Source organism: Mustela nivalis (genome assembly GCF_964662115.1).
Source record: "Mustela nivalis genome assembly, chromosome: 17".
NCBI lineage: Eukaryota > Metazoa > Chordata > Mammalia > Carnivora > Mustelidae > Mustela > Mustela nivalis.
The window spans coordinates 18,097,736-18,125,210 of NC_139036.1; the positions used below are offsets into that span (position 1 = coordinate 18,097,736).

At 50.0% G+C, this 27,475-nt stretch overlaps 2 protein-coding genes and 1 long non-coding RNA gene across 5 annotated transcripts in view; 2 read left to right on the forward strand and 1 right to left on the reverse strand.

Moving 5' to 3' along the window:
- Positions 1-7,394, forward strand: part of PITPNA (phosphatidylinositol transfer protein alpha) — a 37,968-nt gene extending 30,574 nt beyond the window's left edge. The window contains exons 11-12 of the mRNA XM_082707291.1: positions 3,662-3,730; positions 4,758-7,394. Coding sequence (XP_082563417.1) covers positions 3,662-3,706 — 45 coding nt within the window. The 3' untranslated portion in view covers positions 3,707-3,730; positions 4,758-7,394. The remainder of the gene's footprint in view (positions 1-3,661; positions 3,731-4,757) is intronic.
- Positions 7,395-8,369: 975 nt separating this feature from the next.
- Positions 8,370-27,432, forward strand: INPP5K (inositol polyphosphate-5-phosphatase K). Of its 3 annotated transcripts, none has more exons than XM_082707158.1 (12): positions 8,370-8,722; positions 10,732-10,839; positions 11,169-11,277; positions 15,026-15,142; positions 15,466-15,641; positions 16,209-16,320; positions 16,980-17,089; positions 24,142-24,328; positions 25,204-25,341; positions 25,609-25,692; positions 25,864-25,968; positions 26,156-27,432. In XM_082707158.1, exons 1-12 carry the CDS (start codon positions 8,670-8,672, stop codon positions 26,213-26,215), a joined length of 1,359 nt encoding a protein of 452 aa, XP_082563284.1. In that variant the 5' UTR covers positions 8,370-8,669; the 3' UTR covers positions 26,216-27,432. The 3 variants fall into 3 exon arrangements, with proteins under 3 accessions (XP_082563284.1, XP_082563285.1, XP_082563286.1); XM_082707160.1 differs by having other exon boundaries at positions 8,552-8,722; positions 11,176-11,277; XM_082707159.1 differs by lacking the exon at positions 15,026-15,142 and having other exon boundaries at positions 8,445-8,722.
- Positions 18,011-21,960, reverse strand: LOC309851673. Its single transcript, XR_014304850.1, has 2 exons — positions 21,549-21,960; positions 18,011-21,332 (listed from the first exon to the last, which is right to left on the reverse strand). It is a non-coding gene; the product is annotated as an uncharacterized lncRNA (long non-coding RNA).
- Positions 27,433-27,475: the final 43 nt, after the last annotated feature.

The window sequence follows — 27,475 nt, forward strand, 5'->3', positions numbered from 1 at the left end:
TTGGCTCAGGTCATGATGTCAAGGTCATGGGAATGAGGGTCATGGGATTGAGTCCAGCTCCTTGCTCAACACAGAGTCTGCTTGAGATTCTCTCTCCTTCCTTCTGCTGCCCCCTCCCCACTCGCTGGCATGCATGTGCTCTCTTTCTCTCAAAATAAATAAAATCTTTAAAGACACCCTCTAAAACATTTTAAGTCTTTCTACACACTTATTTAGATATGATTCATATTGCATGGGCCAAATGAGTATCCTCTTTTTTTCTGGGAACATTGTAACAAGTATATAGCATTATAACGAATACAAAGTTTCCCACGAAAAGAGTCTCTTCACATACATGTTTCTGACTGACCTCTGTTGGATTTTCATTTGTTTCCAGGTTCTCACTGCTACAAATAATGCCGTGATGAAAATTTTTGTGCACTCAGTTATTTGGATTACTGTTTGGATCTGGATTATTTCCTTAGAATAAATCCTACAAATGGAATTAGAGAAATTAAGGCTTTTATTATTTATTACCAAATTTCTTTTCCAAAGGGCTTTCTCAAGAGTTTCTAAAAACAATTCTGCATGTGCCTCGCATGCAGAAGGAATGCCTGAAGCATTCCTTCAGGAATGCTTGGTCTGTGGTTGTTTTTCAGTGTCTTAAATGGATTTTTTTTGTTGTTTGCTAGTTTTATTTTTTTATTAAACTTTTTATTTTGAAATGATTATAAGATTCATATGCAGTTATAAGAACTAATACACAGAGATCTCTTTCTCCCAATGGCAACATGTTGCAAAACTATACCACAGGCATCACAACCAGGATATTGACATTGATACTTCTAGTTTTTTGTGGGATGGTTTTTCTTTTTTGTTTTTTGTTTTTTGTGGGGTTTTTTGTAATCAAAGGAGTATTTCATACTTCATAGTAAAAACAATTTTCAAAAGCTGTAGAAAAATAGAAGCATCTGGCTGGCTTATTCAGAAGAGCATGCAACTCTTTGAGCTCGGGGTTCTGAGTTTGAGTTCCATTTTGGGTACAGAGATTTATCTATGTATCTCTCTATTTATTTATTTACTTGATTTTAGTGATTTCCTTTAAAAAAGTAGTAAGATCTTCAAAAAGTAAAATCTTCCCCTAAAATCTAGAAAAATAAAAAATGAAGTCCCTGTAAATGAATAAAATAAATAGGTGAATAAAAGTTCCTTTGTTCCAACCCCTGGCCTTATTCCCTAGAGAAGATCAGTTAAAAACAAGCAAATCAAGATTGGAGTTTCTATTTTCATATTCCCTGACTGTATGTGTATACATAGCCTGCAACAGCTTAGTCTGAGGAACAAACACCAGATAAAATCTCACGGTGTCTTATAGGCCCCAGGAAACAGGAAAGAAGCGTTCTTAGAGCATTTTATTGTAAGAATGAAATAAGTGGCACCCCGTGAGGTGACCTTATCTCTGAGAGTTGGGGAAGCTATCATGTTCCCTGATAGGAAGTTACATCTTAAGCAGTAGGAAAATCGGACATGGCTTTGCATTAGTAAATTAAAGCAAGGCAGTAAACTCTTAGGGTATACATGGATCTGGTTGAAGCCCAAGGAGCTTTGCTCCTCTATATTAAATCTCAGCTTCTCTGAAATTGAAAATTTCTGTGGTCATTAGTAAGCATTTAATGAGCACATTTTTGTGTTTTTTTTTTTTAAATTATTTTGACCTGAGTTATGAAAATAATCTAAGTGTGCATGGATAGATGAATGGATAAAGAAGATGTGGGGGAGGTGTTTATAAATAGAATGGATGGAATATCAGCCCTAAAAAGGAATGAAATCTTGCATTGTGACAGTATAGATAATGTCATACTAAAGAGTATGACATTAGTGAAAAGAGTCAGACAGAAAAAGACAAATACCATATAATCTCACTTAGATGTGGAATCTAAAAAACAAAGCAAATGAATAAACAAGAAACAGAAGACTCATAAATACGAAGAAGAAACTGGTGGCTCCCAGAGGGGAGGGGGGAAACTAGGTGAAGGGGATTACAATGTACAGACTTCCAGTTATAAAACGAGTGAGTCATGGGATGAAAAGTACAGCACAGGGGCGTCTGGGTGGCTCAATGGGTTAAAGCCTCTGCCTTTGGCTCAGGTCATGATCCCAGGTCCTGGGATCAAGTCCCCATAGACTCACAGTTGATAATAGAAGCAGGGAGTGTGAACAATGAACAGGAGTCTGAAATGTGGTGGGAAGACTATTTTGAAAACATGTCCTAGTGGAGAACTACTGCTTCTGAGACAGAGTTTCTCCAAAATGCAGCCGTATTAAAGTTCTAGCGAATAGGGGCGCCTGGGTGGCTCAGTGGGTTAAGCCGCTGCCTTCGGCTCAGGTCATGATCTCAGGGTCCTGGGATCGAGTCCCGCATCGGGCTCTCTGCTCGGCGGGGAGCCTGCTTCCCTCTCTCTCTCTGCCTACCTCTCCATCTACTTGTGATTTCTCTCTGTCAAATAAATAAATAAAATCTTTAAAAAAAAAAAAAAGTTCTAGCGAATAAAACAGACCTCTGAGGGGGAAGGTAGTGTAGAAGTCCAAGTTCTTCAGAGCATGTGGATGCACATTCGCTTTACTGCAGCATCCTTGCAGAAATAACATGGCTAACGTGGCCCGAATGCATACCCCTGCTAGGTATTCTCCAAAGATATCTTCATTTAATTCTCAACAACCACCTGATGTGGGTGCTTTTATCATCTCTATTTTATTAGAGAGACTGAGTCTTAGAACGCAGTGAAGTCACTCGCTCAGGGTCACACAGTAGGTCCTGGCGCAGAATACAATCCAGGGAGTTTGATTCCAGAAGTCATTCTTTGAGGTGCTCAAAATTTGTTGAACGAAGAAAGAATGAAAGTCGAGCAGAAAACTCAAGGACAGTGAAGAAATATCTAAATGGGAAGTTAAAATATGCATGTGCTATAGGTATTCTGCAAATAGAATGGAACTTTCAAGTTGGAAAGGATTTGAGAGAGATCACCTCCAATTGTCCCCAGGAGAAGTTGTGTCCACTTCTGGGCTGTTCCTTCTGCCTGGACCACTCCCCCAACATGTCCCCTCCAGGGAGCCATAGGACTTTCCCCCTCACTTCCTCCGGGTCTCTACTCAATGTCACTTACCAGAGAGGTCTTCCACGGCCCATTTCCCTATAGGCCTTCTCCATCCCAGCAGCTCCCTCCGCCCCAACATATATTAGTTTGTTCATTCTCCCCTACTTTGCCTCAGAATGTAAGCACTGGGAGGAGAGACTTGGTCTGTTATGGTTCCCTGCCAAATCTTTAGGCCTGGGGCAGTTTTGTGCAGTTCCTAGCACAAAAGAGTTGCTTCATAGATATTGTTGAATGAATGAATGAAGAAAGAGAGGAGCTTAAGAGTTCCAGCACTAGGATGCAGGGAGAGGAACAGGAATCATGGATGATGGGACCAGTGACATGGAGCTATAAATGGTGTGGCTTCAGCCGTAGGTATGCAGAATTCTACTCTGCTGATCTGCTTGGTGCACAAAAAATGCTCCACCCTCTTCACTGGCAGGACTAAAGAGAAGACGGAACATATTTGTATTGGAGTTCCATCAGCTGCAAGAGCCTTCAGTTTTTCCTGTTGTTGTTGTTTTTGTTTTTGTTTTTTTCTGTTCCAGATGAGACAAAAGGACCCAGTGAAAGGAATGACCGCGGATGACTAAAGGCACCCCTCCCCCTTCTGCACTGTATGTACTGAATCTCTCCCTTTGCATCTCATCCACAGGAAAGTCAGTTTGGGTCCTCAGGGCCTCCTCAGCAGCTCACTAAGGAGGCAGGAGACTTGCTCATTCCTCGTCCTGTCCTCCATTAATAATGACGACTGCCATGCTCAACAGCTCTCAGCCTTCCATTGACAGATGTTGTAGCTATTAGACCCTTTCAGGGACATGTGATCTTACAACGAACTGCCCACACAGACACATGAACCCACCCAGTAGTGAGAAGTGGGGCTGGGTTGGGGTGGTAGACACAGAACAAAGCTTATCTGCAGCTAATTCCTCTTCCTCTCATAGCAAGAGCCATTTCAAGTTGAAGCCAGCATGCAGGGTGTCCCCGGTACCCCTATGTCAGAGCCGTTCCTGGCTCCCCACTGCCAGCCTTCCCTGCCCCGCCCTTGGAAAATCTGCTGGCCGGACAGCTTTTCCTGGGGCTCATCATTTGTCTGGTACTTCATTTCCTTCCTTTTTAAAGCCTCTGATTGCATACTCAGTAGCTGTTCTCATCAGAGGCAGCCTCTTTCAGACGCTTGGAGAGTCCTAGGAGCAGGGTGAGATGTCCCTGTTTCACGCTGCCCCTCTTTCCCAAGCCCCATCCTTCTCTTAGCTCCCAGTACTCTGCACACCTCCAGATGTGTTGATGTTCCAGCAGCTCTCAGTGGGCTTGATCATGAAATTAAAAACCTGACCCTGCTTCCCATTGGTCTCTGAGAGAAAGGTATTTTATCAAGTAAAATCTGGTTGTCCTCTAAGGCTAAGGAGCTGAGGAGGCCTAGGGGCTCACCAGCAGTAATGCGAACCTTGGCTCCCTCTCCCTGCCCATCGTGCTGGAGAACTTCTGGCAGATAAAACAGTGGGACTAAGTGGATCGTTGCCAGGCCAGTGCTTGGACCCCCCAACTGGCATCTTTGCTCCTTTTGAAATTCTGCCATCCATGATTTACAGTGTATTTCTGTTTTCCTCTGTTGCTTCCTTAACAATTGTATTTCTCTTCTAGTTTTGCAAGACAGTGGTCAACAGGAAGGCCCAGCAGCTCCACCCTCCCGAGGGACAGGCCATCTTCGGACGCAGCCTTTCTGTGCCCATTCTTCAGGCAACTTACGATCCCTTACTGTAGCTAATTCTAGATGCCCTTTAATATTGTGAACAAATAGACCGTCTGGTATTATGAAGCCCATGTGTGCGGGAGCCTGCTCCTCTGAGATACATGGCGTGTAGGTTGCTGAATTTACAGCTCCTCCCTGTCCAGCCATTTTGTTCTCAACCCACTTCTGTGTGTTCCCTGCCCGCCCCCCCGCCCTTAATTTCCAAGTGACATTTTTAGTCTTTCAAAATAGCTGCCTTTTGTGATGTGGTGATTTAAATGATTTAAGTTTGTTTGTTTCCAATCTTGGGATAAACTGAGGTGTTTTGCTTCCTGGGCAGATCTTGGCAATTTTGAGTGCTCACCTGGGGAGAGATGAGTTAGAAATACAGTTTTTTCCCTCCAGTTCCACAGAACAGCAGTGTGGCTTCATAACTCTGATCTCTGCTCTCAGTAACCCATTGTTAATGTGCTGTAGGCACCAGGGAAGTACCCAGGGCCCAGCCAGTCTCTGTTTTAAAAACGTAACAAATACAGATAACCCCGACCCCAGAATTGCATCTCTGGTCACTAGTCTTAGAGACACCTGCAGCTTCTTGGCCCTCCTGTCGCTTACTCTGTCTGAACCTTGCAGTGCCCACAACATGCCCGAGTCGGTTCTCCACCTGGAGGGACCTGTCCAGTGTGGCCCTTAGAATTGATTCGGCCCCATATGTACTAATTAGTCTGTCCCCTGCCCCCCCATCCTCACCCCTGAGGAGCTCTGTACGTCCATGCTCCTCTTCCCTTTTGGGCTGGTGCTGCCACTCAGCAATAATCCTCTTTTCTCTGTGCTTTCTTAGATTCCTGTCCTCTGCCTCTGAGGCTGGTCAGGGCACAAGGGTCCTGACCTTTTCATGCTGCACAAAATGAGCATGCAAAAAGCTTTTCCCCAGCAGAACATGTTCCCTCTTGTCTCCAGTTACTGGAAAGGAATTTGGGGATCAGGAACTCAGCTCATCCCGCCCCAATGCTGAGTTCTGTCCTGGACAATCAAACGCAAAAAGCAAGTAGTGATCGTAGTATAGAACTCTACCAAAGGAGGCCGGTGAACAAGTCCAGACTCCAGGGGAGGTAGAAGCCGCCAAGTGCTCCATGGTTGTGTACAGCTTGGCGGAACCCAAGTAGGCCTTCCCAGTGGGAGAGTCTGAGATAGCCATGGTGTCACCCGACATTTCCCAAGCCTCGTGATGTATGTTGGCCAGGTGGGCTGTGATCTAAGCCCATGGTAGTCTGGGTGCAGTGGCTGATTAAGAGACCAAATCTGTGTTGGGGGAGCGAGAAGTAGATGGGATCATTCAACCTTCTGTTGTTGTCAGTTTGTTTTGCCTTACTGATTTCTAAGTGCAATAAGGGAGTGTTTCACAGGACTGTACCTGGGATATCCTGGTGGCTGCTTCCCTGTGACCCTCTTGGGGCAACAGTGGACAGACTCAGACCCCTCAGTGTGGTTATCTCCCACCTTCATTGAGGCCTCTTTGGGACCAGGAAATGTCCTGTTACACCTTCCTTTCAGGCTCCTCACCTTGCGGGGTCTGTAGTAATGGATCTGGGGGAGTTGAGTTGGTTATGAGGATTCCCAACTGCTGGTAGCATCTATTTGGGAAAGTGAAGCATTCCTACTGGAGAAAAATGTAAATGTTTTCCTATAAGCTCTGTATTAGCTATAATGATATTTGCGCTTAAAGTTTTCCCTTCATTCATCAGCTAAATCCAGATGTGGGTTATCCTAGGAGAAACGAACCATGATATTCTAAGTAGACAGTACCATGGTTTGAGGGTCATCAGTTGTTAGTCTCCTTGCCTCAGCTCTCCTCTGAGATCCACACTACTCCAACTCTGGTGGGCCTTGCTCTGTATCTGGCTTTTCTCTGGCTCTTCCCATCTCCACCTGTTGCCCCAGTTTGAAAGCATCCACATGAACTGAGCTAGAATTTCCTGAGGTCAGCTGGATCTGGGGCTCTAGCCCACAGAAATATAAGGAGGGGTGTCCCTGGTCTATTCTATCCCCACGGATAGTGTTGCTGCTGGGCAACTGTGTTGGCTTTTAAGTGTCCCCCTTACTTTCTCACCCACCTCCTGACTAGCACTGACTAGCACTCAGAGGGGTTTATGACGAAAGGCTCAGCTTCAGGGGTAGTACCTGAGGGTGTGCCGTGCCCCTTCAGACCAGCTGCTTCCATCAGATCTCCAGGCTTGGAGTCCAGGTTTAAAGCAGCAGGGCCTCCATAAGGGGGTGGTGCTGGACTCTGGCCTTCTCACAGAGAGAGGTCAGGGACAGGGTCAGTATTGTGGGCATGTGTATATCTCCTCAAGTTCTCTTACAGTCCCTGCTGGGACTCCCTGACTTATTTTGTTTGGTTCCTAGTGCTACTTCTTTTACAAAATACACTTTGTAGAACTGATTAGATTACCTTGTTTATTTAATGTGAGTTTGTGCCTTTTTGTCTCAATCTTCCAAAACAGGTATATTGGGGTGGGGGAAGCAGTCTAATAAAATCCTAGACAGAGCTTTCTGGAGTCCAGCTTATTGGTGATGTCCTTATGTCCATTTTACAATGTAGATATCCTCAAACTCTTGCTGTTGTCCTCCATGTTACCAGGACTAGGAAAATGTACAAGATAGCTCTGGATTCTTGTTGCAGGTCGATTTCTGTAAATTAGAACATGTCCTTGTCATTTTACCTACATCACTTTACAGACGACACATATCTGAAAGTAATTCAGCCATTTTCTGGCAGGATTTCCTTTTTACGTTTATGTCCCCTCCTCTTCATATCTCCCTCTTTTTTACTATCCTAGGAAGTATGACATTTACTTAAAGTAGGAGTTCTTAACCTGGCTTCCCAGGTCTGTGGACCTCATAAAACTCGTTTGTCAAAGTGTGTCCATTTTTCTGGGGAGAGTCATGGCTCTCATCAGATCCCCAAAGGAATCCCACGCACTGCCCCTCCCACCCACCCCCCAAAAGATGAAGAACCAGTTATTTGAAGAACATCTTAATCTTGGGCAAATTTTTTCATTTTTATCACATAGAGGTAGTGATTTATTTTTCATTCTTTGGCGGCTAATTTTCTAAGAGTCCAGGCACCCCCAACGCCTAATGTGTAACAGGTAACCTAATGAGTGTGAAAAGCGAGAAAACACTTGAAAGTGGCAGTGGAGGAGAACTACGGATGGAGGAGCTCCACGACCAATACGAGAGCGATCACCTGTAGATGAGGGGCAAAGACACTGGTTCACAGGCAGGACAGTGGCTGGGCTGCCACCCCACCCTCACCCTTGCCCTTTGGACTTGTGGACGTTGGGGAGGTGGAAGGGCACAGCGCACAGTTGGAGACGTCCTCTCCAAGCCTTGGCGAAGCCCTGCGGGCCGCGGACGCCGCTGCGGCCGGGCGGCGGCTTCAGCCGGAACACCGCCCCTCCCGGCCGGCCTCGCGCGGGGCACCTTGGGAGCCGCGGGTTTGACAGTCGCGCGCGGTGGGGCGGGGCAGTGTTGCGTCGGCTTCTGCTGGCGCCGAGACGCGCCTCTCTTGACGTCCCGGATACCCTGAGCCTCTTTCCTCCCAGCCTTTCACCGTTTCGCGCTCTTTGGCGAGTCCCGCCTGTTCCCCCAGGCCGCACCATCCAGAGCCCTCCGTGCCCTCAAGCCCCGCCCCGTACGGAAGCCGAGGCGGAGGGTCAGAATCCGGAAGGAAAACAATCCGGGGAGAGTAAGGTAGCCGGGACCTGCTGCCAGAGGGAGGTGGATCGGGCCAGGAGCGGCCGGGGCGCGGCGTGGGGACGATGGCCGCCGAGAGCCCACGGAAGACGACTGAACCGAGAAGCAAGACGCTCAGGTGAGGAAGGCGGCTGCGGGCAAGACGACCTTTTCCGGGCGGAATCACCCTCTTCTACCCTTTCGGGGCTGCTGATCTGAGGTACAGCCAGACTGGGAGAGAAGGGACCGGGCCTGCAGTGCTGATTCTAGTTCAGAGACCCTCCCTGGTTCTCCCAAGGCAATATTGAGGGGGTTGCTTTGGGCGGAAGCCCCGCGCTCCTTCCAAACTCAGGCTGCCGAGCTCGTTCCTATTTAGGCTCCCCTCGCAGGTGTCTCGGTTGGCACCTGGCGGAGGCAGCAGTATGGGGCTGTTTGGGGTAAAGACATAACAAGGCATTCTCCTCTCAGCTCTAGAATAGAAATCTTGTTCTTTTGATCAACACATACATCACGGGGTCTGCTGATCTCTTTGTGACCTCCCGAAATCCGAAATCAGGTTTAGGTAAGATCCGTTAGCGCTGTGATAGAGCCCGGTCCCATGTTTGCTCTTTAACGAAGAACAAAGCTAATCACCAACTTAGTGCAAGTCACGATGCAAGGATTTGCGGCTAATCGTCGAATCTGAGATTGAGGGCGAGAAATCCCGACTTCTGCGCTCCATCCACTTAGAGCAGGTCCCTCGGAAAACAAAGAGCCTGGGACTGAAAGGGCTGCTTTTCTTAATCCTCTGTTGGACGGCAGGGGGAGATCGTAAACAAACGAAGTGCAGAATCTCTGGCCTAATGCCTGGGAAGGTGGTTTGTGTATTGTTTTGTTGATGTTCGTAGGGAGGGGCAGGAAGTTGTTTTAAGTCGGCCAAGAATTTCAAGTTGTGGTTTTAGAACATGAACCTCTAAGAACAGGATCTGGTGGAGAAGAGATGTTTTGGGATATCCAGCCCTTTTCTCCCACCTCTCTCAACCTGGTTTCTGCGCTCATTCTAGTTTTCCTCTGCTGTAGGTCCTCCTCCTCATGGTGTACCTAGGGCTCACCTAAGGCCTGGTGGCTGGACCTTGGTCTCTGCAGGTGGTGTAGCCACTGACTGCTCTGTACTCTGCTGAGTCTGGGGCTTTCTTGGGAGTGTTGCTGTAACTATTCAGTTGAAGTGTCTCCTTCCCCTGAGCCTCTGATGGGATCCATTGTTATTGAGAGCTGCTGATCTAGTTCTCTTGCTTCCCTAAGGTGAATATGAAGCCAAGGTTGAGGATGTTATCCAGCTGATGAGTTTTCCCAAAAGAGGGTAGACTCTTTAAGATTTTATTTATTTGACAGACAGCAAGAGCGTAAACACAAGGAGGAGTGGGAGAGGGAGGAGCATACTTCCAACTGAGCAGGGAGCCTGATGCGGGACTCAATCCCAGGACCCCAGGATCCTGACCTGAGCTGAGCTGAAAATTGTCGCCTAATGACTGAGCCACCCAGGCTCCCAAGAGGTTAGACTCTTGAGAGAGATGTTGAGAACTCTGTTATCTTCTGCTTTAGGCTCCCTGAAATGCTTGGCAGAATTGGTTATGCTCCAGGGACCTGCTAGGAAGAAGGAAGGAAGGGAATGTGATGGTGTTATCTTTGTTATTTTAGAAATGCTCCTATCTTATAGTGCTGAGTCCTCTTACAAGGTAAAAACTGAATCTCCAGACTCTTTCTGGTGGTCTTAGGAGCCCTGAGGTGTGAATGGCTGGTGAAATGATTAAATTCCTAACTACGCACCCCATCCCCATCCCTCCCCTCGCCTGACCCTGAAACCTTTGCGCCCACTTTGGCAGCCTTTCTTAATGTCAGCAGCACGAGTGCTGCCAGCTGTGGGCAGCTGTGGGCCTGCATGGAGGAGCCAAAACAGGGTGGAAATTTCCTGCTTCAGGAACAAAGTGAAGATGAAAGAAAGGCTTTTGTAGTTCAATGCCCCTGTTACCAGGTACAGAAACTCCGGTTTCCCATTCTGGTTGCAGCAGATTGTGGTGTAGCCATTAGCAGGCCCAGACCCCTGTCCGTCACCTGGAAACAGGTCTTATCCTCCTCCCTCCACGACTTCCCTTTGCATCCCTTCCACAGCATACATGTTGTGACATGGAACGTGGCCTCTGCAGCACCTCCTCTGGACCTCAGTGATCTCTTGCAGCTGAACAAAGACAACCTGAATCTGGACATGTATGTCATTGGGTAGGTGTCTGCAGTGCCCCTTCCCCCATTCCATTGCGAAGACAGATAAGCCCAACCAGCCCAAAGTGGTCCCCACGGGGTACTACTATAATCTGTCCTCCCTCGCTGTGGAGTCTGAAGGCTAGGAGCTTTCAGCCTGCATCAGGACCAGTCAGTGTTTCTTGTCCTGCGTCAGTAATGGCAAGGGGTTGGTAGTCAATGGCCACGGGAGGGCGAGATCATGGTCATGAGTACCCAAGATTTGAAAGTGCCAAGGGCAGTACTGAATGTCTGTGTCAGAAGTACTACCCTCCAGGCCAGGGGGACAGCCTCTGACCTGGGATGGGCAGTTTGCAGGAAATGAACTGTGGGATCATGAGCCTCCTTTCTGACACTGCCTTTGAAGACCCATGGAGCAGTTTCTTCATGGATGTGCTTTCCCCTCTGAGCTTCGTCAAGGTAACTTACAAGTTCATGGCCAGTTGGGAAGTGTGTCTCACCTCCCCTCACTAACCCCCAGTCCTGTGGTCTCCCACATAGGCTTTCATGCTGTTTCCATTTATTTAAAGGCCTAAACCTCAGCTGCACCTGGCTTTCTGGGATTCCTGCCTGCTTTGTGTCTTTCCAGTATAGGTGGAGCTGAGCTGGGACCCCAGAGGCTGGTTTAAAACCTCTGGACATTTTTCAGGTCGGGAGAATCCTGGGGGGAAGCTCAGCAGGGCTTATTAACACTTCACTGCCTTTCCACCTGTCAGCCTTCAGTCCCTGCTCACATGCCAGGCCTGAAGTCCCTGAGTATAATAGTAACTGCTAACACTTACCAAATGCTTACTTGGTAGTAAGCATTATAAGTAAACTTTATATATGTTATTGAGAGCTCTTAACTCCCTTGAAATGCGGGTATTTTACAGGTAAAACCAAGACTCAAAGGTCACAGGCTGTCTGGGATTTGAATCTAGATCTTTCAAATTTCATAATCCATGTTCTATTTTTTTTCTTTATTGTACTTAGCATGGAATTTATTTTTATTTTATTTATTTATTTATTTATAGAGATTTTCCATTTATTCACTTGAGAGTGATAGAGCGGGGGGAAGGGACAGAAGGAGAGAGAGAAGCAGACTCCTTCCTGAACAGGGCACCTGTGTGGAGCTCAATTCCAGGACCCCGGGACCATGACCTGAGCGGAAGGCAGATGCTTAACTGACTGAGCCACCCAGGAGCCCCATAACCCATGTTCTTTGCTTGATCTTAGCCAAAAGGCCAAGAAGCAATAATAACCCATGTTCTTAACTAGTACATTTTATTGCTGTGCTGGTAATCTGAGGCTGACAGGTATGCCATAGCTAACTGGTATCAGAGGGTGTCCTCTGATCGTGGGAGACATGTACCTCATATTCTCAGGGGCCCAGAGGTTTGGAGAGGGGAGAAAAATGGAGGGAAAATAGTTCTCAGTCTGAAGGGCCAGTATTCTTTGGGGAAAGCAGACCGTAGGAGAATCCACAGGAAGGCTCTAGACTGCTGGGTCTTCACCTTTATGTCCTGCACAGCTGAGGCATGAAGCATAGTCCCATTCAAAGCACCCTATGCAATGCTTCTTGGAAATATCAGAATTCCTCTAGCCCCTTCCTCGGTGACTAATTTATTCAGAATTCATTTTTTTACCCCAGTTTGCTTAATGGTGCTGAGGCAAGAGCTGTGAGTCCTCTTAAGGGCTGAGCCAGGAGGAGGGAATACAAGCTTTGTCCTGCTGCTGAGGCTGGAAAAGGCCAGTTCCCAAGCCCTTGGCTTTCTCCAGTTGAAGCTCAGACCTCTTACTTTAGATGTACAGTTAGAGCCTCCGAGAAGACAGAAACACCTCTCTCCCCACACACTCTCTTCCCAAGACTGGAGTCTTTCCTGCACCCTGGCTAACTGGCAAGGGATTGGTAGAATGGAATCAAGCCAAAGAAATTAGCTCAGCTTGTAGCAGGGACACAAGCCCCTCTACCCATTTGGCCTCCTGCATTTGGGAGGCCTGCCTGAAGGCCTGTCACCCAAAGCAGATGGGTGACTCTCCTTCCCCTAGCCAAGAACTAGGTGAACGGGTAAAGGAGTGAGCCCTGCTTTTGCAGCCTCTTCCTCTGATGGGAGTTTGGCATTTAGAGGTTGAGAAGCCTGGACATGACTCCTTCTGTTGGCTCTAGGGCCCCAGCTCCCTCCCTTTAGCCCCTTCCTTAGCTCCTCCTACTTCACTTCCTCCAACAGAACTTCCCCTACAAGCCTCCCGCCTTTCCCCACAGCCCCACCCTTTCTCCCAGTCCCAGCCTTTCCTGCCTCCCACCCTCCTCCCCGTCCTTGCTCCTTCACAAAGGGAATTGGTGCTTTCTTTTGGGGTCCCATTGGTCCAGACCTGCTGTGTGGGTCAGGATTAAGCCTGAAAGCTCTTCCTGGATCTTTATCAGTTCCTTAGGAGTCAGTTGCACGGCGTGAATGGGAAGCCAAGACCGGGGCTAGAGGGTGCTGTTAGGGACACGTTTGTAGTAACCTCTCTCCAACGCTAGGTTTTCACACCTCCTTCACTCAGTCTTGGGTTTGGGGTTCCCCCTGCTTTGACTCCTCTGCTGTGGCAGATCTCCTGGCCTGCGGGATCAAGTTTCATAATTCCTGGAAGGCCCCAGTACATGTTCCCCACCCGGGGATTTCCTCCTTGGCCTCTGCAACCTCAAACTCCGGAAACAGCTACTCGGGTGGTAGGTGTAGACAGGCTGAGGCTGAGAGAGAGGGTCACTGGTTACGGCCCTGTCCCACCCTGTCTCACAGAGAGCAGGAATTATATGGATCCCGGACCTCTGACATTGTTATCCTAGTAGTCGTCCTGGTTCCTTAATCTCCTTGAGCCTCAGCCTTCCATCTGCAGAACAGGGACAGCTGTTCCTTCCAAGGTTGGGGTGAAGATTAAATGCAGTGTGAAGGATCTCTGGAGATGGTGGCTGTTCTTCCCAGCCTGTAAACGCACGTCCACCATGCTTGCTCTCATTGCCCCTGCATCGCCTTCATGGAGATCTAGCTACCCACAGCGTATAATTATTTGGGGGAGCATTTTCTTAATTTTTTTCCCACTGAGCATTATAATGTATACAGAAATTAGGTGTATTTTTGGTAGATTTTTATGTGTCTATGCTTCATTGTTACCACCAGTCAAGACAAGGTACAGAATCTTTCTTTTTTTTTTTTTAAAGATTTTATTTATTTATCTGACAGACAGAGATCACAAGTAGGCAGAGAGAGTGGGGGAAGCAGGCTCCCCACTGAGCAGAGAGCACGATGCAGGGCTCAATCCCAGGATCCCAGGATTACAACTTGAGCTGAAGGCAGGGGCTTTAATTCACTGAGCCACCCAGGAGACCCCAGAATATTTCTAGCACCCTAGAAGCCTCTCATATTCTCTTACTGAATTTACTTTTTTATTTTTTTAAGTAGTCTCCACATCCAACATGGGGCTTGAACTCTTGACCCTGAGATCAAGAATTGCAAGCCAGCCAGGTGCCCCTCCCTGCATTTACTTTTTAAAAATCTTTAAACCAGGGGTGTCTAGCTGGCTCAGAAGAGCATTAGACTCTTGATCTTGGAGTCATGAGTTTGAACCCCACATTGGTAATAGAGATTACTTAAAAAAAAAAAAAATTTAAATCCTTAAACCAGCAAAGAATAGCTGCCAGTTAATCCTTCTGGCATCTATGAGATAGATGAGGTAGAGTCCTGGTTTTTCAATGAGCACATAGACTGAGACTGGGCCCAACAGCAAATGCTAGGAGCCCAAGTGGGATCTGAACCCAGATCTGGCTAACTTCCAAAAAAGCCAGTGCCCTTAGCCACTATCCTACATCGTGCCATCCCTCTCTGAGCCCCTGGTACATGGGGATGGCAGCCTGGAGTGCCCTACGAACCCATAGAGCATGGTGAGAGGAGTCCCTAGGCTGCATGGTGCTAGGACTGGAAGGTCGATGCCTTCCTGATGGCAGAGTGCCCTGGCAGCCTTGTCTTCTCGGCCTCCCTTCCGCACCCCAAGCCCAGGAAGAGGCAGTGCGCTCGGTAGAACGCATCACTCGGCAGCTTGGGAGTAAATGCTGAGCCTGGAGCTGAGACACCGTCGACCTCAGGGCTAGGCAGGGACTTCCTCGGCCTGTGCAGGGGAATGAATGACCATTGTCCCCCCTCTGCTGTAGGTTTCCAGTGTCCGCATGCAGGGGCTCCTCTTACTGTTCTTTGCCAAGCATCAGCATTTGCCCTTTGTCCAGATCCTCTCTACTAAATCCACCCCCACTGGCCTCTTCGGGTACTGGGTAAGGATGGAGTTGTTGTCTGAGTCGCGAACTGGGAGGCTTTCACCACTGGGCTGGGGAGGGCTGGATGCTTTAGGGGCGAGCAGACGGAAAAGGGGGTGATGCATATCTGCTCTCCTACTTCTGGGAGCTCAGCACCCTTGAGACCTCAGGCTGGGTGAGCTGGGCTCTTGGATGGGGAGGTCACTCTGGGGAGCTGAGCGTCTGGCCCTCGGGAGATCTGGCAGCAGGCCAGATGATCTCCCCTCAGGCTGGAGATGGGAAAGGGGAGGTGGGTCTTACCCAGAGCCACTTCCCACCCTTGTGCCCACTTATACTGTCAGGGGAACAAAGGGGGCGTCAACATCTGCCTGAAGCTCTATGGCTACTACATCAGCATCGTCAACTGCCACCTGCCCCCTCACATGGCCAACAATGACCAGCGGCTGGAGCACTTTGATCGGATCCTGGAGATGCAAAATTTTGAGGGACAGGATATCCCCAACATCCTGGACCATGAGTGAGTGTGCATTCATGGACTGCTGCCCCCTGTCCTCGCCCCCACACCAGCCCAGGCTAGCATTACCCTCAGGCAGCCTCTGTTCCACTCCGGCCCTTTCCCAGCTTCCTCCCTGATGCCCTGGCTCTCTTGTCCAATTTTACCTGCCTGGGGCCTAGGACCCCTTCCCTTCCCCTGCCACCCTCCCCTCCGTGTCCTGCTTTAGAACTCTGGACACTTCTGAAGATCCCAGATCGATTACCCCAGGGTTCCTGAGTTCACCCATGGGGAATTGGTTCTCAGCCTTGCCTGGTGGCCCATTGAGGGAGGGGGAGGGAGGGCAAGAGCCTGCTCTATTTGCTGCTTGCCCCTGGGTGCTGGTGTCTTTGGCTAAAACAGCTGGGAAGCAGCCAGGAGAACAGTTCCTCGGCTCATGCCAAATCATCCCTGGCATTGGCTCCTCCCAGCTTCCAGCGTCTCACCTGCCCCTCAAGCTCGCCGCTGGGGGAGTGAGGAGACCTGAGGCCTGTTGCTCCTCCCTTCTCTTACCTTGTCACAACCCTCAGCTGCCTTCTTTTCTCTCTGCAGCCTCATTCTGTGGTTTGGAGACATGAACTTCCGGATTGATGACTTTGGGCTACATTTTGTCCGGGAATCCATAAAAAATCGGTGTTACAGTGACCTGTGGGAGAAGGATCAGGTATCAAGTGAGGGAAAGCTCCGGAGGGGTGATCTGAGCCTATTGTGGAAGTCCAGCATCAAAGGTGGGGGGCACCGCTCAGGTCCCTCAGCCGCCTGTTCTCCGTTTCCACAGGCCTCTGAAGTCTTTGTTCCCAGGTGGGGATGAGTTTAACAGGGCTTTGCACCCGGGGCCTGGTCTTCCCCTGGAGGAGCTGCTGGGTGTGCATTAAGATAGGGAGCAAGGCCTTCGACTTACCATGGTCCTGCACTGGGCACCAGCTGTCTTGGATCCCTGTTGTCTTTTCCATCCCCAGGCTTGCTTGCCTCCTGGAGGATGAGATACCAGCCCTTTGGGGGGCTCTGATACAAGTTTATTAGTGACTCCCAGAGAGATGGAATTCAAAGCCAGTTTCTCATAGTCCCAGGACTGGAAAATGGCAGGCAGCGGCCTCCACTCGGACTGTGGAATAATGTTTACTAAAGGATTCCGCTTTCCTGGGGGTGGAGGTGGAGTGGGGATGGGCCGTTGAGGCTGTCACTAAGGCAGTGAGGAAGGGAAGTGGTGTTGCTTGACTGCTGTCCTACCTCAGCGGTGGCATGTGTGATCCGTCAAATGGAGTGTATGCCAGGCTGCTGGGTCAGGACTACTAGGAGGTGGGACTCTGCCTTTCTCTCCAGCTCAGCATCGCCAAGAGACACGATCCACTGCTCCGGGAGTTCCAGGAGGGCCCCCTGCTCTTCCCACCCACCTACAAGTTTGATAAGAACTCCAACAACTATGACACCAGGTGAGGAGACTCCCCCAGGAGAGGATCAGCCTGCCACTGATTTGGAATTAGCCTGGGAGCAGAAAATGAGGGGCCAGGAGGCCTCGGAAGTCAGGTTGTGTTGGGCTCTGGTGGCAGAGGGAGCTGCCTCAGAATAGAAGTGTTAGGAAAGCAGGACTAGATCTAGCCATCACCTCAGGAGTGGCACCTCCCAGCCGCCTCACGAGGCGCTGACTGTGGTGTCCTCAGGGAGCAGGAAGGTGCTGGCAAGGATGGGGGTGGGAGGAGATGGGGGGAAGTGGCTGATTCCTCACTTGGGAGAGACTGCATTTCAACATTGCTTCCACTCCCCCAGGCTTTCTGGTCCTTCCCAGACAGGGGAACAGAAATCTTGGTTCAGCCAGTTACTGGCTCAGGTACCCCTGTCCCATCTGGGAGTGGATCAGGTACTACATAGGAAGGTGAAGTCATTGTTGTCAGTGGAGGAGTTTATGGGGAACAATGTAGGAACAGTGCATCTAGTAGTTAAAAATACAGTTCTGCCACCGATCAGCTGCGTGTCCTCGGATAAGATATTTAAACGTCAATTTGATCATCTATAAAATGGGGATGATATTAGTATCCAGCTCATGGGGTTGAGGATTAAACGAGACCTCACATGTGCTCAGCCCCAGTGCCTGGCACCTGGTAAGCACCGTGACAACTGCTGTGGTCAGATTCATGTCTTTGGGTAGTAGATGTACTAAATACCTTTTTAAGAAGCTGAGAAGGGGCCAGGTAACCACCCAGACTTGCAGCTTAGGCAGAGGGTCAAGAGCAGCTCTGGCCTGAAGTTCGCGGCCCAATTTGGCAAGGATTCCCATCTCTTTGAAGACAGAGAAGAGCCCCGTCTGTGTCACAGCATTTTTGTCTCACCTTCCTCTACTCCTCTTAGCAAGACTGTCTTATGAGGGAGGCGGGAAGTGCCTCCAGGGCAGAGCCTCTAGAATGTGGGGAATGAACAGGTGTCTCCCCAGCTGGGCCAGGCTGAGAAGTAGGACGGCCCTGTGCTGGCAATGGTACGGCCAAGCCACGGCGTCCCCTCCAAGGAAGGGGTGGGGTGGGGGGGAGGCGTTTTGGGAGCATGGAGCAAGATGTGCTGGGGTCATGGCCTGGGCAGCACACACAAGAAGAGGCCATGAACCCTGGAAACAGAGCCTAGCCTGGGCCACAAAGCAGGCCAGAAACGAGGGAAGAGGGCAGGTTCCGGCTAGCCAGCTGGCCTGGGGCCACAGCTGCAGGGAGACTGCCAGTCTCCCCAGCCATCCATTGGAGATGAGAACTATCATGGACGTTGTGAGGCCTCGGTGGGATGGGCCTGGACCTTGGCAGCTGGGACCTTCTACTGACGGACTTTCAATCTCCTCTTGCTAGCAGGGAGAGAGCTGCTGGCAGGCCATGTGGCCAGGGGTCCCTTTGCTCCCACCCCCAGGTATGGTAGGGAAACCACCAGGAGACTGGAAGTCCTCACAGACAGCTGAGTGTTGGCTAGGCTGGGATCAGCAGGTACTGAAATTGGGTACAGAGGCTCCGAGATATTAAAGGACTTCCCCAGGAGACTCAACTAGTAATGGCGGAGCTGGAGCTGAGATCCGACTCTACTCTGTGGCCTCTAGTGCTTCAGTCTAGCCCACAGCACCTCCAGATTCACAGCCAGTCTTGCCAACAGCAGCAAAAGGGCGGGCAGGATGGGGACAGTGAAGTCTTGCAAAGAAGGAGACAGGTACTTATTTCCACACAGTGGATACAGCCCACATTGTTATTGACATTGCTGGAGCACTAACCATGTGCCTGTGTAACCAGACTGTTCTTCATCCTTGAAAACTCAGCTCCGACATCATCGCTGTTAGAAAGCCTTCCCTCACCCTTCCCCATCTCACTGAGAGTTTTCTCCTGCCCATACGCTGCCCAAAAGCATTACACACACCATGCTTCCACTGCTGCTTTCAAGATACAGTGGGCTTTTCCTGTTGTACACGAATGCCCGGAGAGACTGGATCTGATTTATGACCAACTCTGGTATGTAGCATAGCACCTGGCATTTGTTTGAATCAGGAACCCAGGAGGACAGAAGGAGAAGATAAGGTCTTTAAGGGGCAACCCCTCTATTAGAGGGATCCACCCATAGCAAGAAATCCAAGTAAGCACTATCAAGTCCAGGAGTTGGTCAGTAGAAGGTTCTAGAACTCTGGAAGTGTCGAAGGAGGCTGAGCAAATGGTAAAGAGGCGGGCAGCTGAAGCCAGGAGTCAATCAGAGCTGCTGTCAAGGAAACAGTGGAGTCCGGCAGAGAGAAGGGCAGGCATTCCAGACAGTCAGCAGCACTGATGAGCGGCACCTCGAGAAGAGCCTGACCGGCTATACAAAGTGACCAAGAGTGACTTGTGTGCACAGCATGGTACACTTCAGCTTTGCTCAGCAACATCCCTGAGCCAAGATATCATGAGAAACGAGGTCAGCTCCATTACAGGGGAGGCTGAACAGGCTAAGAGCGGGAAATCCTGTTAAAGTCAGGGATTGCCGTAGGGTTTTGTTACGGTTGACATGAGCCTGGTCAGCCTCTCCACCAGGCAATGAGCAGAGGATCTTATGATCAATCTAGTCAAGACTCCTGTCCAGAGTTTAGTAAGACTTTTCCAAAGGGAAAAGTTCATTTCAGACTATTTCAGACCCAGAAATGGAACACATTTCTAGGGGCTCAATAAATCGGCTCAGTGTTCTAGGCTCTTAAAAGAAATATTTGCAGAGCTAGTTGGTTTTGCCTAAAGTAAGGACATACTAACCTCCAGAAACAATTGTACTCAGTCACAACCATTCAGCCAAAAATCCTAAGTGAGTTCTGGTTCTGGTAAGGCATTTGAAGAGACAGTTCACTGCTGGGAATTGGCCACGTTGGAGTGCAGTGGAAGGAGCATGGACTTCATAGACCTAGGCAAGCATCTGACTTCTGCTGGACAGAGTGACCTCTGAACTTCAGTGTCTTGTAGTGGAGGGAGAATGTGACCTGTAACAGTCTTGCAGGGCCGAGAGGATCAGGACAGTCCATGTGACACTATCACAGGGTCGAATGAACAGAAGGATCCCATGTTTCACAATTATTATTAGAAATGGAGAACTGGATGGGGGAGGTCCCATGGGGGGGATGTAGTTGGATAAGCATCCAACTCTTGGTTTTGGTTCAGGCCATGATCTCAGGGTTCTGGGATCAAGCCCCAAATCGGGGCTTGAGTATGCTTGAATTTCTTTCTCCCTCTGACCCCTCCCCGCTGCACTCTCTCCCTCTCTCTAAAATAAATAAATAAAATTTTTAAAAGATTTTTATTTATTTATTTGACAGAGAGATACAGAGAGAGCACAAATAGAGCAGCAGGCCCTCCACTGAGCAGGGAGCCCAATGTGGGGCTGGAGCCCAATTCGGGGCTCAATCCCAGGACCCTGAGATCATGACCCAAGCCGAAAGCAGACCCATAACTGACTAAACCACCCCTTTTAAGAAAGAAGTGAAGAACTGGGGGAATATATGTAGTATTTAATTCATACATACACATTTATTTATTTATTTTTAAGTAGGTTCCACGCCCAGCATGAGGCCTGAACTCATGTCCCTGAGATTGAGAGGCACAGGCTCTACCAACTGAGCCAGCCAGGCAGCTCAATTTGTACACATTTTACTTGTTTCTTGTCTTTTTTTTTTTTTTTTTTTTTTTTAATTTTTGCCAGACAAGCTCCTCAAGGACCTTGTCAGTCCCGTTTTTCAGATCCCCAGCTGCCCAGCATATAATAAGGGCACGGTAAATCTTCATTGAAAGACTGAAGTGTACAGGTATTGTACAGTGTACAGGCAGGCCCTGGAAAAGGAGGAAAGGAGGACAGGCTGAGAGGTACTGAGGAAGAAGGAGAGACAGGCTGTGGTCAGGACTTGTGGAGGATCCTGAAGTGACAGCTAGTCACCGTAATAGGGAAGTTAGGGAGGGAGAATGCTTTGAAAGGGAAAGTGGTCCATTTGTGTGAATCATTCCCAAGTTTAAGCATGGGTAGGTACTGAATGTCCAAGGTGGGTTCGGAGATTCCGTGTCTGTCATCTCTGGAGTGGAAATAGCATATTCTGATGTGCTCTGAGCACTCCTCAGAAGAGTAGGAGGTTGAGACAACCCCGGGAGCCCTATACAGATGTGGCCGAGCCGGTTAGCACCTCTTAACCCCTCCCTTAACACACCTTGTTTAATCCTCACTATGACTCTTTTTTTTTTTTTTTTTAAGATTTTATTTATTTATTTGACAGAGAGAAATCACAAGTAGATGGAGAGGCAGGCAGAGAGAGAGGGAAGCAGGCTCCCTGCTGAGCAGAGAGCCCGATATGGGACTCGATCCCAGGACCCTGAGATCATGACCCGAGCTGAAGGCAGCGGCTTAACCCACTGAGCCACCCAGGCGCCCCCTCACTATGACTCTTTGAAGCAAAGTACTACCGTCACCCCCATCTGAGAGCTGAAGCTGAGGCTGGGAGAAGTAAAGTCACTTGCCCAGGGGCACATAGCTTTCTCTCTCTCTCTCTCTATCAAACTAGATTACCAGTTAATTATAAAATGATATAATTCAGGAACAGGCAGAGGGAAGAGAGGCCTAGGGCCAGGGGTGGAGAGAGGGCAAGGAGCCTCTCTCCAAGTCACATGTTCACCAACCAGAACCACAGAGCTCTTCGTTAACAGGGCAGGACCTCCCCCCAAATCCTGGTGTCTGATCGTGGAATCAGACTTCACCAGCGAGACAGCATTCTGCCTCTCTGTTGCTAGAAGACTATATTGCTGTTGAATTGACAACAGTATGTCAGAAATGTTAATTTAAAATAGTAAGTGGAGGGGCTTCTGGGTGGCTCAGTGGGTTAAAGCCTCTGCCTTTGGCTCAGGTCATGATCCCAGGGTCCTGGGATCGAGCCCCACATTGGGCTCTCTGCTCAGCAGGAAGCCTGCTTCCCCCTGTCCCTCTGCCTGCTGCTCTGCCCACTTGTGATCTCTCTCCTTCTGTCAAATAAATAAAATATTTTTAAAAAATAAAATAGTAGGGGCACCTGGGTGGCACAGTGGGTTAAAGCCTCTGCCTCTAGTTCAGGTCACGATCCCGGGAGCCTAAGATCAAGCCCCGAGTCAGGCTCTCTGCTCGGCAGGGAGCCTGCTTACCTCTCTCTCTGCCTATCTGTCTGCCTACTTGTGATCTCTGTCAAATAAATAAAATCTTTAAGAAAATAAAAAATTAAAATAAAATAAAATAGTAAGTGGAGGCACCTGCATGGCTCAGGTCATGATCCCAGGGTCCTCAGATTCAGCCCTGCATCAGACTCCCTGCTCAGCGGGGAGACTGCTTCTCCCTCTCCCTCTGCTGCTCCCCCTGCTTGCACGCGCCGTCTGTCAAATAAATAAGATCTTTAAATAAAATAAAATAGTAAGTGAATCAAACAGAAGACAAAAAGTAGACTTGCAACCTGGTTATCAGCATCTTAAAGTGTGTATGTTAGGATTAGATGGGCATTTCTGAGGAGAGAGGTTGAGTTTGGGGTTTTCCTGAGTTTAGGTTCCATGAGCAGTCAGGCTGGCTAAGCGCCGGCTCTGTACTAAGGCTGAGGCTGCGCAGGACATCTCGAGAGCCAGTGCTTGCCTTCCAGGCTCACACACAGACCAGTATGCCAACTGAAAACGACAGCACTGCATAACATAGGGAAAACACTGGTGCAAAATGCTTTGGAAGCAGAAAGTAGAGCTCAAAAACGGCTTTCTGACAAAGGCAGCATTGCCACTGGGCCTCTCTCTGTGAAGATGGGTGTTCCAGGCAGCACAGACTGCAAGAGTAAAGGTCCGGAGGCCAGAGAGTCCCTGGTAGGCGGGTGTAGGACAGTGGTGTCAGGCTCCTGGAAAACCGTGCTTGGGGACTTGAGCTTTATTCTGGAGGCAGTGAAGACTCCTGAAGGGTTTTAGAGCAGGAACCATATGCCTAGGCTTTACTGTTCTGGGTTCTTTTAAAATCAAGGGGGAAGAACCCGGAACAGCAACTGCCCACACCCCCATTCCAGGACTTGGGCCCCGCCCCATCCTTGGAGGGCAAGGCCTGGTCTTAGAGAACTGCCGATCTTTGAGAACAGCCCTGTAGCTCCCTGGGCACTGCTCGCCTGTCTTGAGACAACCGCAGTTACCTAGGGAAGGAAATCACTCCTATCTCCCAGGGCTGTACAGCCTCAGGGCTCCGCAGAGAAGCCAGTAAGCAAAGAACTGGCCAGAGGGGTCTCAGTTGACTCTTGAGAACAAAGAGTCACAATAGCCAGTGATTACAGAGAGCTTATTTTGTACCAGGCACGGTGCTAAAGATTTTGTGTGTGCTTTATCTTATTTAATCGTGTCAGCAGACCTGTGAGGTAACTATTATTACCTTCATTTTACGGATAAGGAAGTGGAGGCCGAGAGGGGGTGGCCTGGTCATGAAGAGCTTGTGCCATCTGGTCACGCCGCCTGGCCTTGAATCCTGACTTCACCACTCAGTCATTCTGTGACTTCGGGAAAGTCCCTTCCCTACTGAGTCTCGATTTCTCCACCTGAGAGAGGGAACAGGCAGTATTGACGGTGGACACACAGGGAGCATCCCCAAGTACTTCCCTTTCCTTTTCTGAGGTTCTTTTCTGAGTAGTGAGAGGGAAGCCAAATTCCAGCTTACCTCTAACTCCAAAATCCAAACCTTAGCTTCTCTCTGGTCTGCTGTTTCTGTTCTAGAAGTCAGAAAAGCTTTGGAGTGGAATGTTTCTGAATCACAGTTGGATTCATAAAAATATAGACTAGACTGAAGGTCCTTGGCAGAGTCTGACAAAGACCAGTCGGCTTCTGGTTCTCTCAGGCCCCTCCTGCCGGCTGCCATGCCACACTCCCGCTGTGGCCCAGAGGTCTCATGGCCACTGAGAGGCCCTGGTGTTGGGGGCTCCAACAGGCCTGCTGGGGTACCTTCTTGCTCTCCTGCCAACCCTTCTTTCCGCATTCTTTCTCCCCTCCACCCTCAGTGAGAAAAAACGCAAGCCTGCTTGGACCGACCGTATCCTGTGGAGGTTGAAGCGGCAGCCCCAGGCCAACTCCCAAACCCAGAGGCCGCCAGCCCCCAACTTCTTCCTGTCTCTGAGGAGCTATGTCAGCCACATGATGTACTCTGTCAGTGACCATAAGCCTGTGACCAGCACCTTTGACTTGGAGGTGAATTTCTAAGCTGCCCAGCCCTTGACAGAGCACACGCTGGGCCGCCTCTCAAACCCCCCAGCCTTGGATTCTAATGTCAGCATGTCTCCCAGGGGAGGCCTCTAGGTAGGGGGACACCACTGCCACTCCTCCCAGGTCAGGTATCCCAGCTCTTAGAAGCTGTTGAGGGCTCTGTCAAAAACAGGCTCAGACCCTTTGTGAATGGGTTTCCATTTCCTCTTGGTACTGTCCCTTGGGGTTAGTGGGTTCCATTATGCTTATTACCTCCCGTGTGAAGTAGGACTTCCTTCTATTTGTCCTAAATCTACCTGGATCAGGTTGCAAAGGGAGCTACCTCCATCCTTGGATCTTGCCATCACATGACCACGGCACTGTTGACCTCCTCTGAGACCTGCAGGGTGTTGGGTGTTGTCCTCCCAACACCACAGCCCTCACTTTCTCATATGGCTGGTTTGTCTGTCTGTATACCATTGTGGCCCTCCACATGCCTACATGCTCTCCCCAGAACTACCGCCCTACTTTGGGTCAGGAACCCTGGAGGCCTCACTTCCTTTTTAAACCTGTCAGCAACTCCCCCCCCTTCTCCCCTACTCTTTCCCCTCAGTACTTGGCTCTCTGCTTGGTTACCCACTGGGCCCCTAGCCCCATCCTCCCTGGCAGGGCCAGCCTCCCCCGGCAAGCCTTTGGCCCTTTCTCCTCCCAGTGGGCCAAAGTCGAATACTTTCTTTGGGCTGCCTAGTGGAGTTCTGTGCCCATCCCCATGTGTGCCCCTCTTCCCCCTCACTGCAAGTTCACAGTTCACAGCCAGAACATTAGCCTCAGAGGAAAGAGTGATGCTGTGGGATTTCAACCCCTTTCCCACCTCTATATAGCTGAAGCCTTTGGTGTCTACCCCACCGATCACCCTGATGCCTGAGGGGCTGTGGACCATGGAGAACGTCATGTTGATCAGCTACTCCTTGACCCCAGACTTTCCCAGCAGCCCCTGGGACTGGATTGGACTATACAAGGTGACATGGTGGGCAAGATATGCTATCAGCCATTCCCCCCTGGTTTATCCCTCCTGGGGGCTCACGGGAGCTGAAGAGCTCAGTCTCACGGAGACTGAAGAGTTCATGCCCATCTCCTGCAGGGGTCCTTGCCCACCTAGAGGCTGGTGGTGAAGGGGGGTGGGGCGTGTACAGTACAATTGCCAGGCTGAAGCATCTTCTCCTTGACACTTGTCACAGATGCTGTGTCCTCCCAGACCACTGACTGCCCAATCCCCTCTCCCACAGGTGGGGATGCGCCACATTAATGACTATGTGTCCTATGTCTGGGTCAGGGACAACCAGGTCTCCTTCAGCGACGGGCTGAGCCAGGTACCTGCCTGCTTCCCTGAGATAGGTATACCACGTCTCCCAACATGAGGGCTTGCCTGGGCACTTCTCTGTCTTTTGGAAGGAACAGAAGGTGGGATAACTTGTAAGTGAGAGCTGGGTGGGGCCCCGGGCCAGGGAGCTGACCCCATTCCTCTCCGTCCTCCCCACCAGGTTTACTTCAACATCAGCGACATCCCTGAGAGGGAGGGCCAGTTTCTCCTCTGTTACTATAGCAACAATCTGCATTCTGTGGTGGGAATAAGCAAACCCTTCAAGGTATGTTGTTGATGTGGGGAAGGCACTTGAGCCCCTGCTCGGTTCTTCATTGCCATGGGCCTGGGAATCCACTTGGGCCGTGGAGCTGCCTGTACTGGAGAAGGGGAGTGATGGAAAGACACAGAGCAAAATCTGCTCTTCTCCCCCGCCTCTCCCCATTCTGCTCACTGCTGTTTTCTCTCTGCAGATCCAGCCTGGCTCCTCCTTGGCAGAGGACCCACTGGGTGAATCCCAACCACACATCTGAGCCTGGATAAGAGTGGTTCCAGGGCGGAGGCCAGAGCTGGCAGCCAGCTCTGCCCATCACTGCCAGGAGCACCAGGGGCCAGGCCTAGCCCCCAGAGGAGGTAGCAGGTATCCTCCACCTCCCAGGGGGAGCTCTAGCCACACTCCTTGGCTCTCTCTGGTCCAGATCTCTAGAATTGGCCCCTTAAATACAGGTTTTTGTTGCTGAGATATGAGTGAAACCAACTAGTTTATCAACACAGAAGACCTGGGACAGACCCCTGGATGTGGGAAGGACCCTCCAGCCTATATCTCGTTTCTCGATTTTCCCCACACACACTTCCAGTCCTGCCCAAGCAGGCCTGCCAGGCACATGCCCCATCTGGCACAGGCCTGCATTCTTGTCACGGCATCCTGGGCCTCAGGCTGCCTAGGAGGAGGAGATGCTCACATTTGCACAGGCCCCATAGACTGCTTGGCACAAGCAGCCTGGGTTCCGGGAGTCTTGGCATCTCATTGCCCATCCCCCTGGGGGATGGGCAGAGGGTGTGGGATCCCTGCTTTTGGCAAAAGCAATTAGACTAAGTGGGCAGGATGAAGGGCCCCTCCACCCAAGCTCTTAGTAAGTGTTGTGGGTAGGATTCTGACCCATGGAGTCTGATGTAGAAGTTCACTTGGCCCCAGACTGGCTTGTGCTGGTGGGTCAGGTTCCATGCCCTAACCTGCCCTCCTGTGAAAGGGTTGGCAGGTGATAGAGGAGCTGTGGCCACAGACTTTTCCAGGGGCTTTCTTGCCCAGTTGAGCTCATCTGCTCCTTCCCACCCTCACCTGCAATGACTGGCCAGGAACCCGCCCTCTCTCTAGACTGCCCTAGCACCTGAAGCGGAAGCAGGCAGAGAAGGGAGCCAGGATCCAGTCATTTTGAAGAATCCAGCCTTGAGGGTCTTCTGAGAGCATTCTCTGGGTGCTGTGTGGGCACACAGTCCCACTCCCGCCACTTGCCTCCAGCTACTGGTGATTCAATGGCCCTTCTCCCAGGAGAAGACACCTCAGGGAACCTGCTCTGTGACGGTCACATCCATCCTCTGACCTGAGACTGAGGGACACTCCAGTCACTCTGTGATCCATACTCCACCCTGGGATCCGTGTGTACCATCAAGAACTGTCCCCCTGGCTTCTAGTGGCCCATGGCTGTGTTCTGTCTGTTGTATTGGGGGATCATTAGAAACATGACTTTTACACTTGTGTGTGGCTCCATGATTGGGGGGGAGTGGTGATGGTC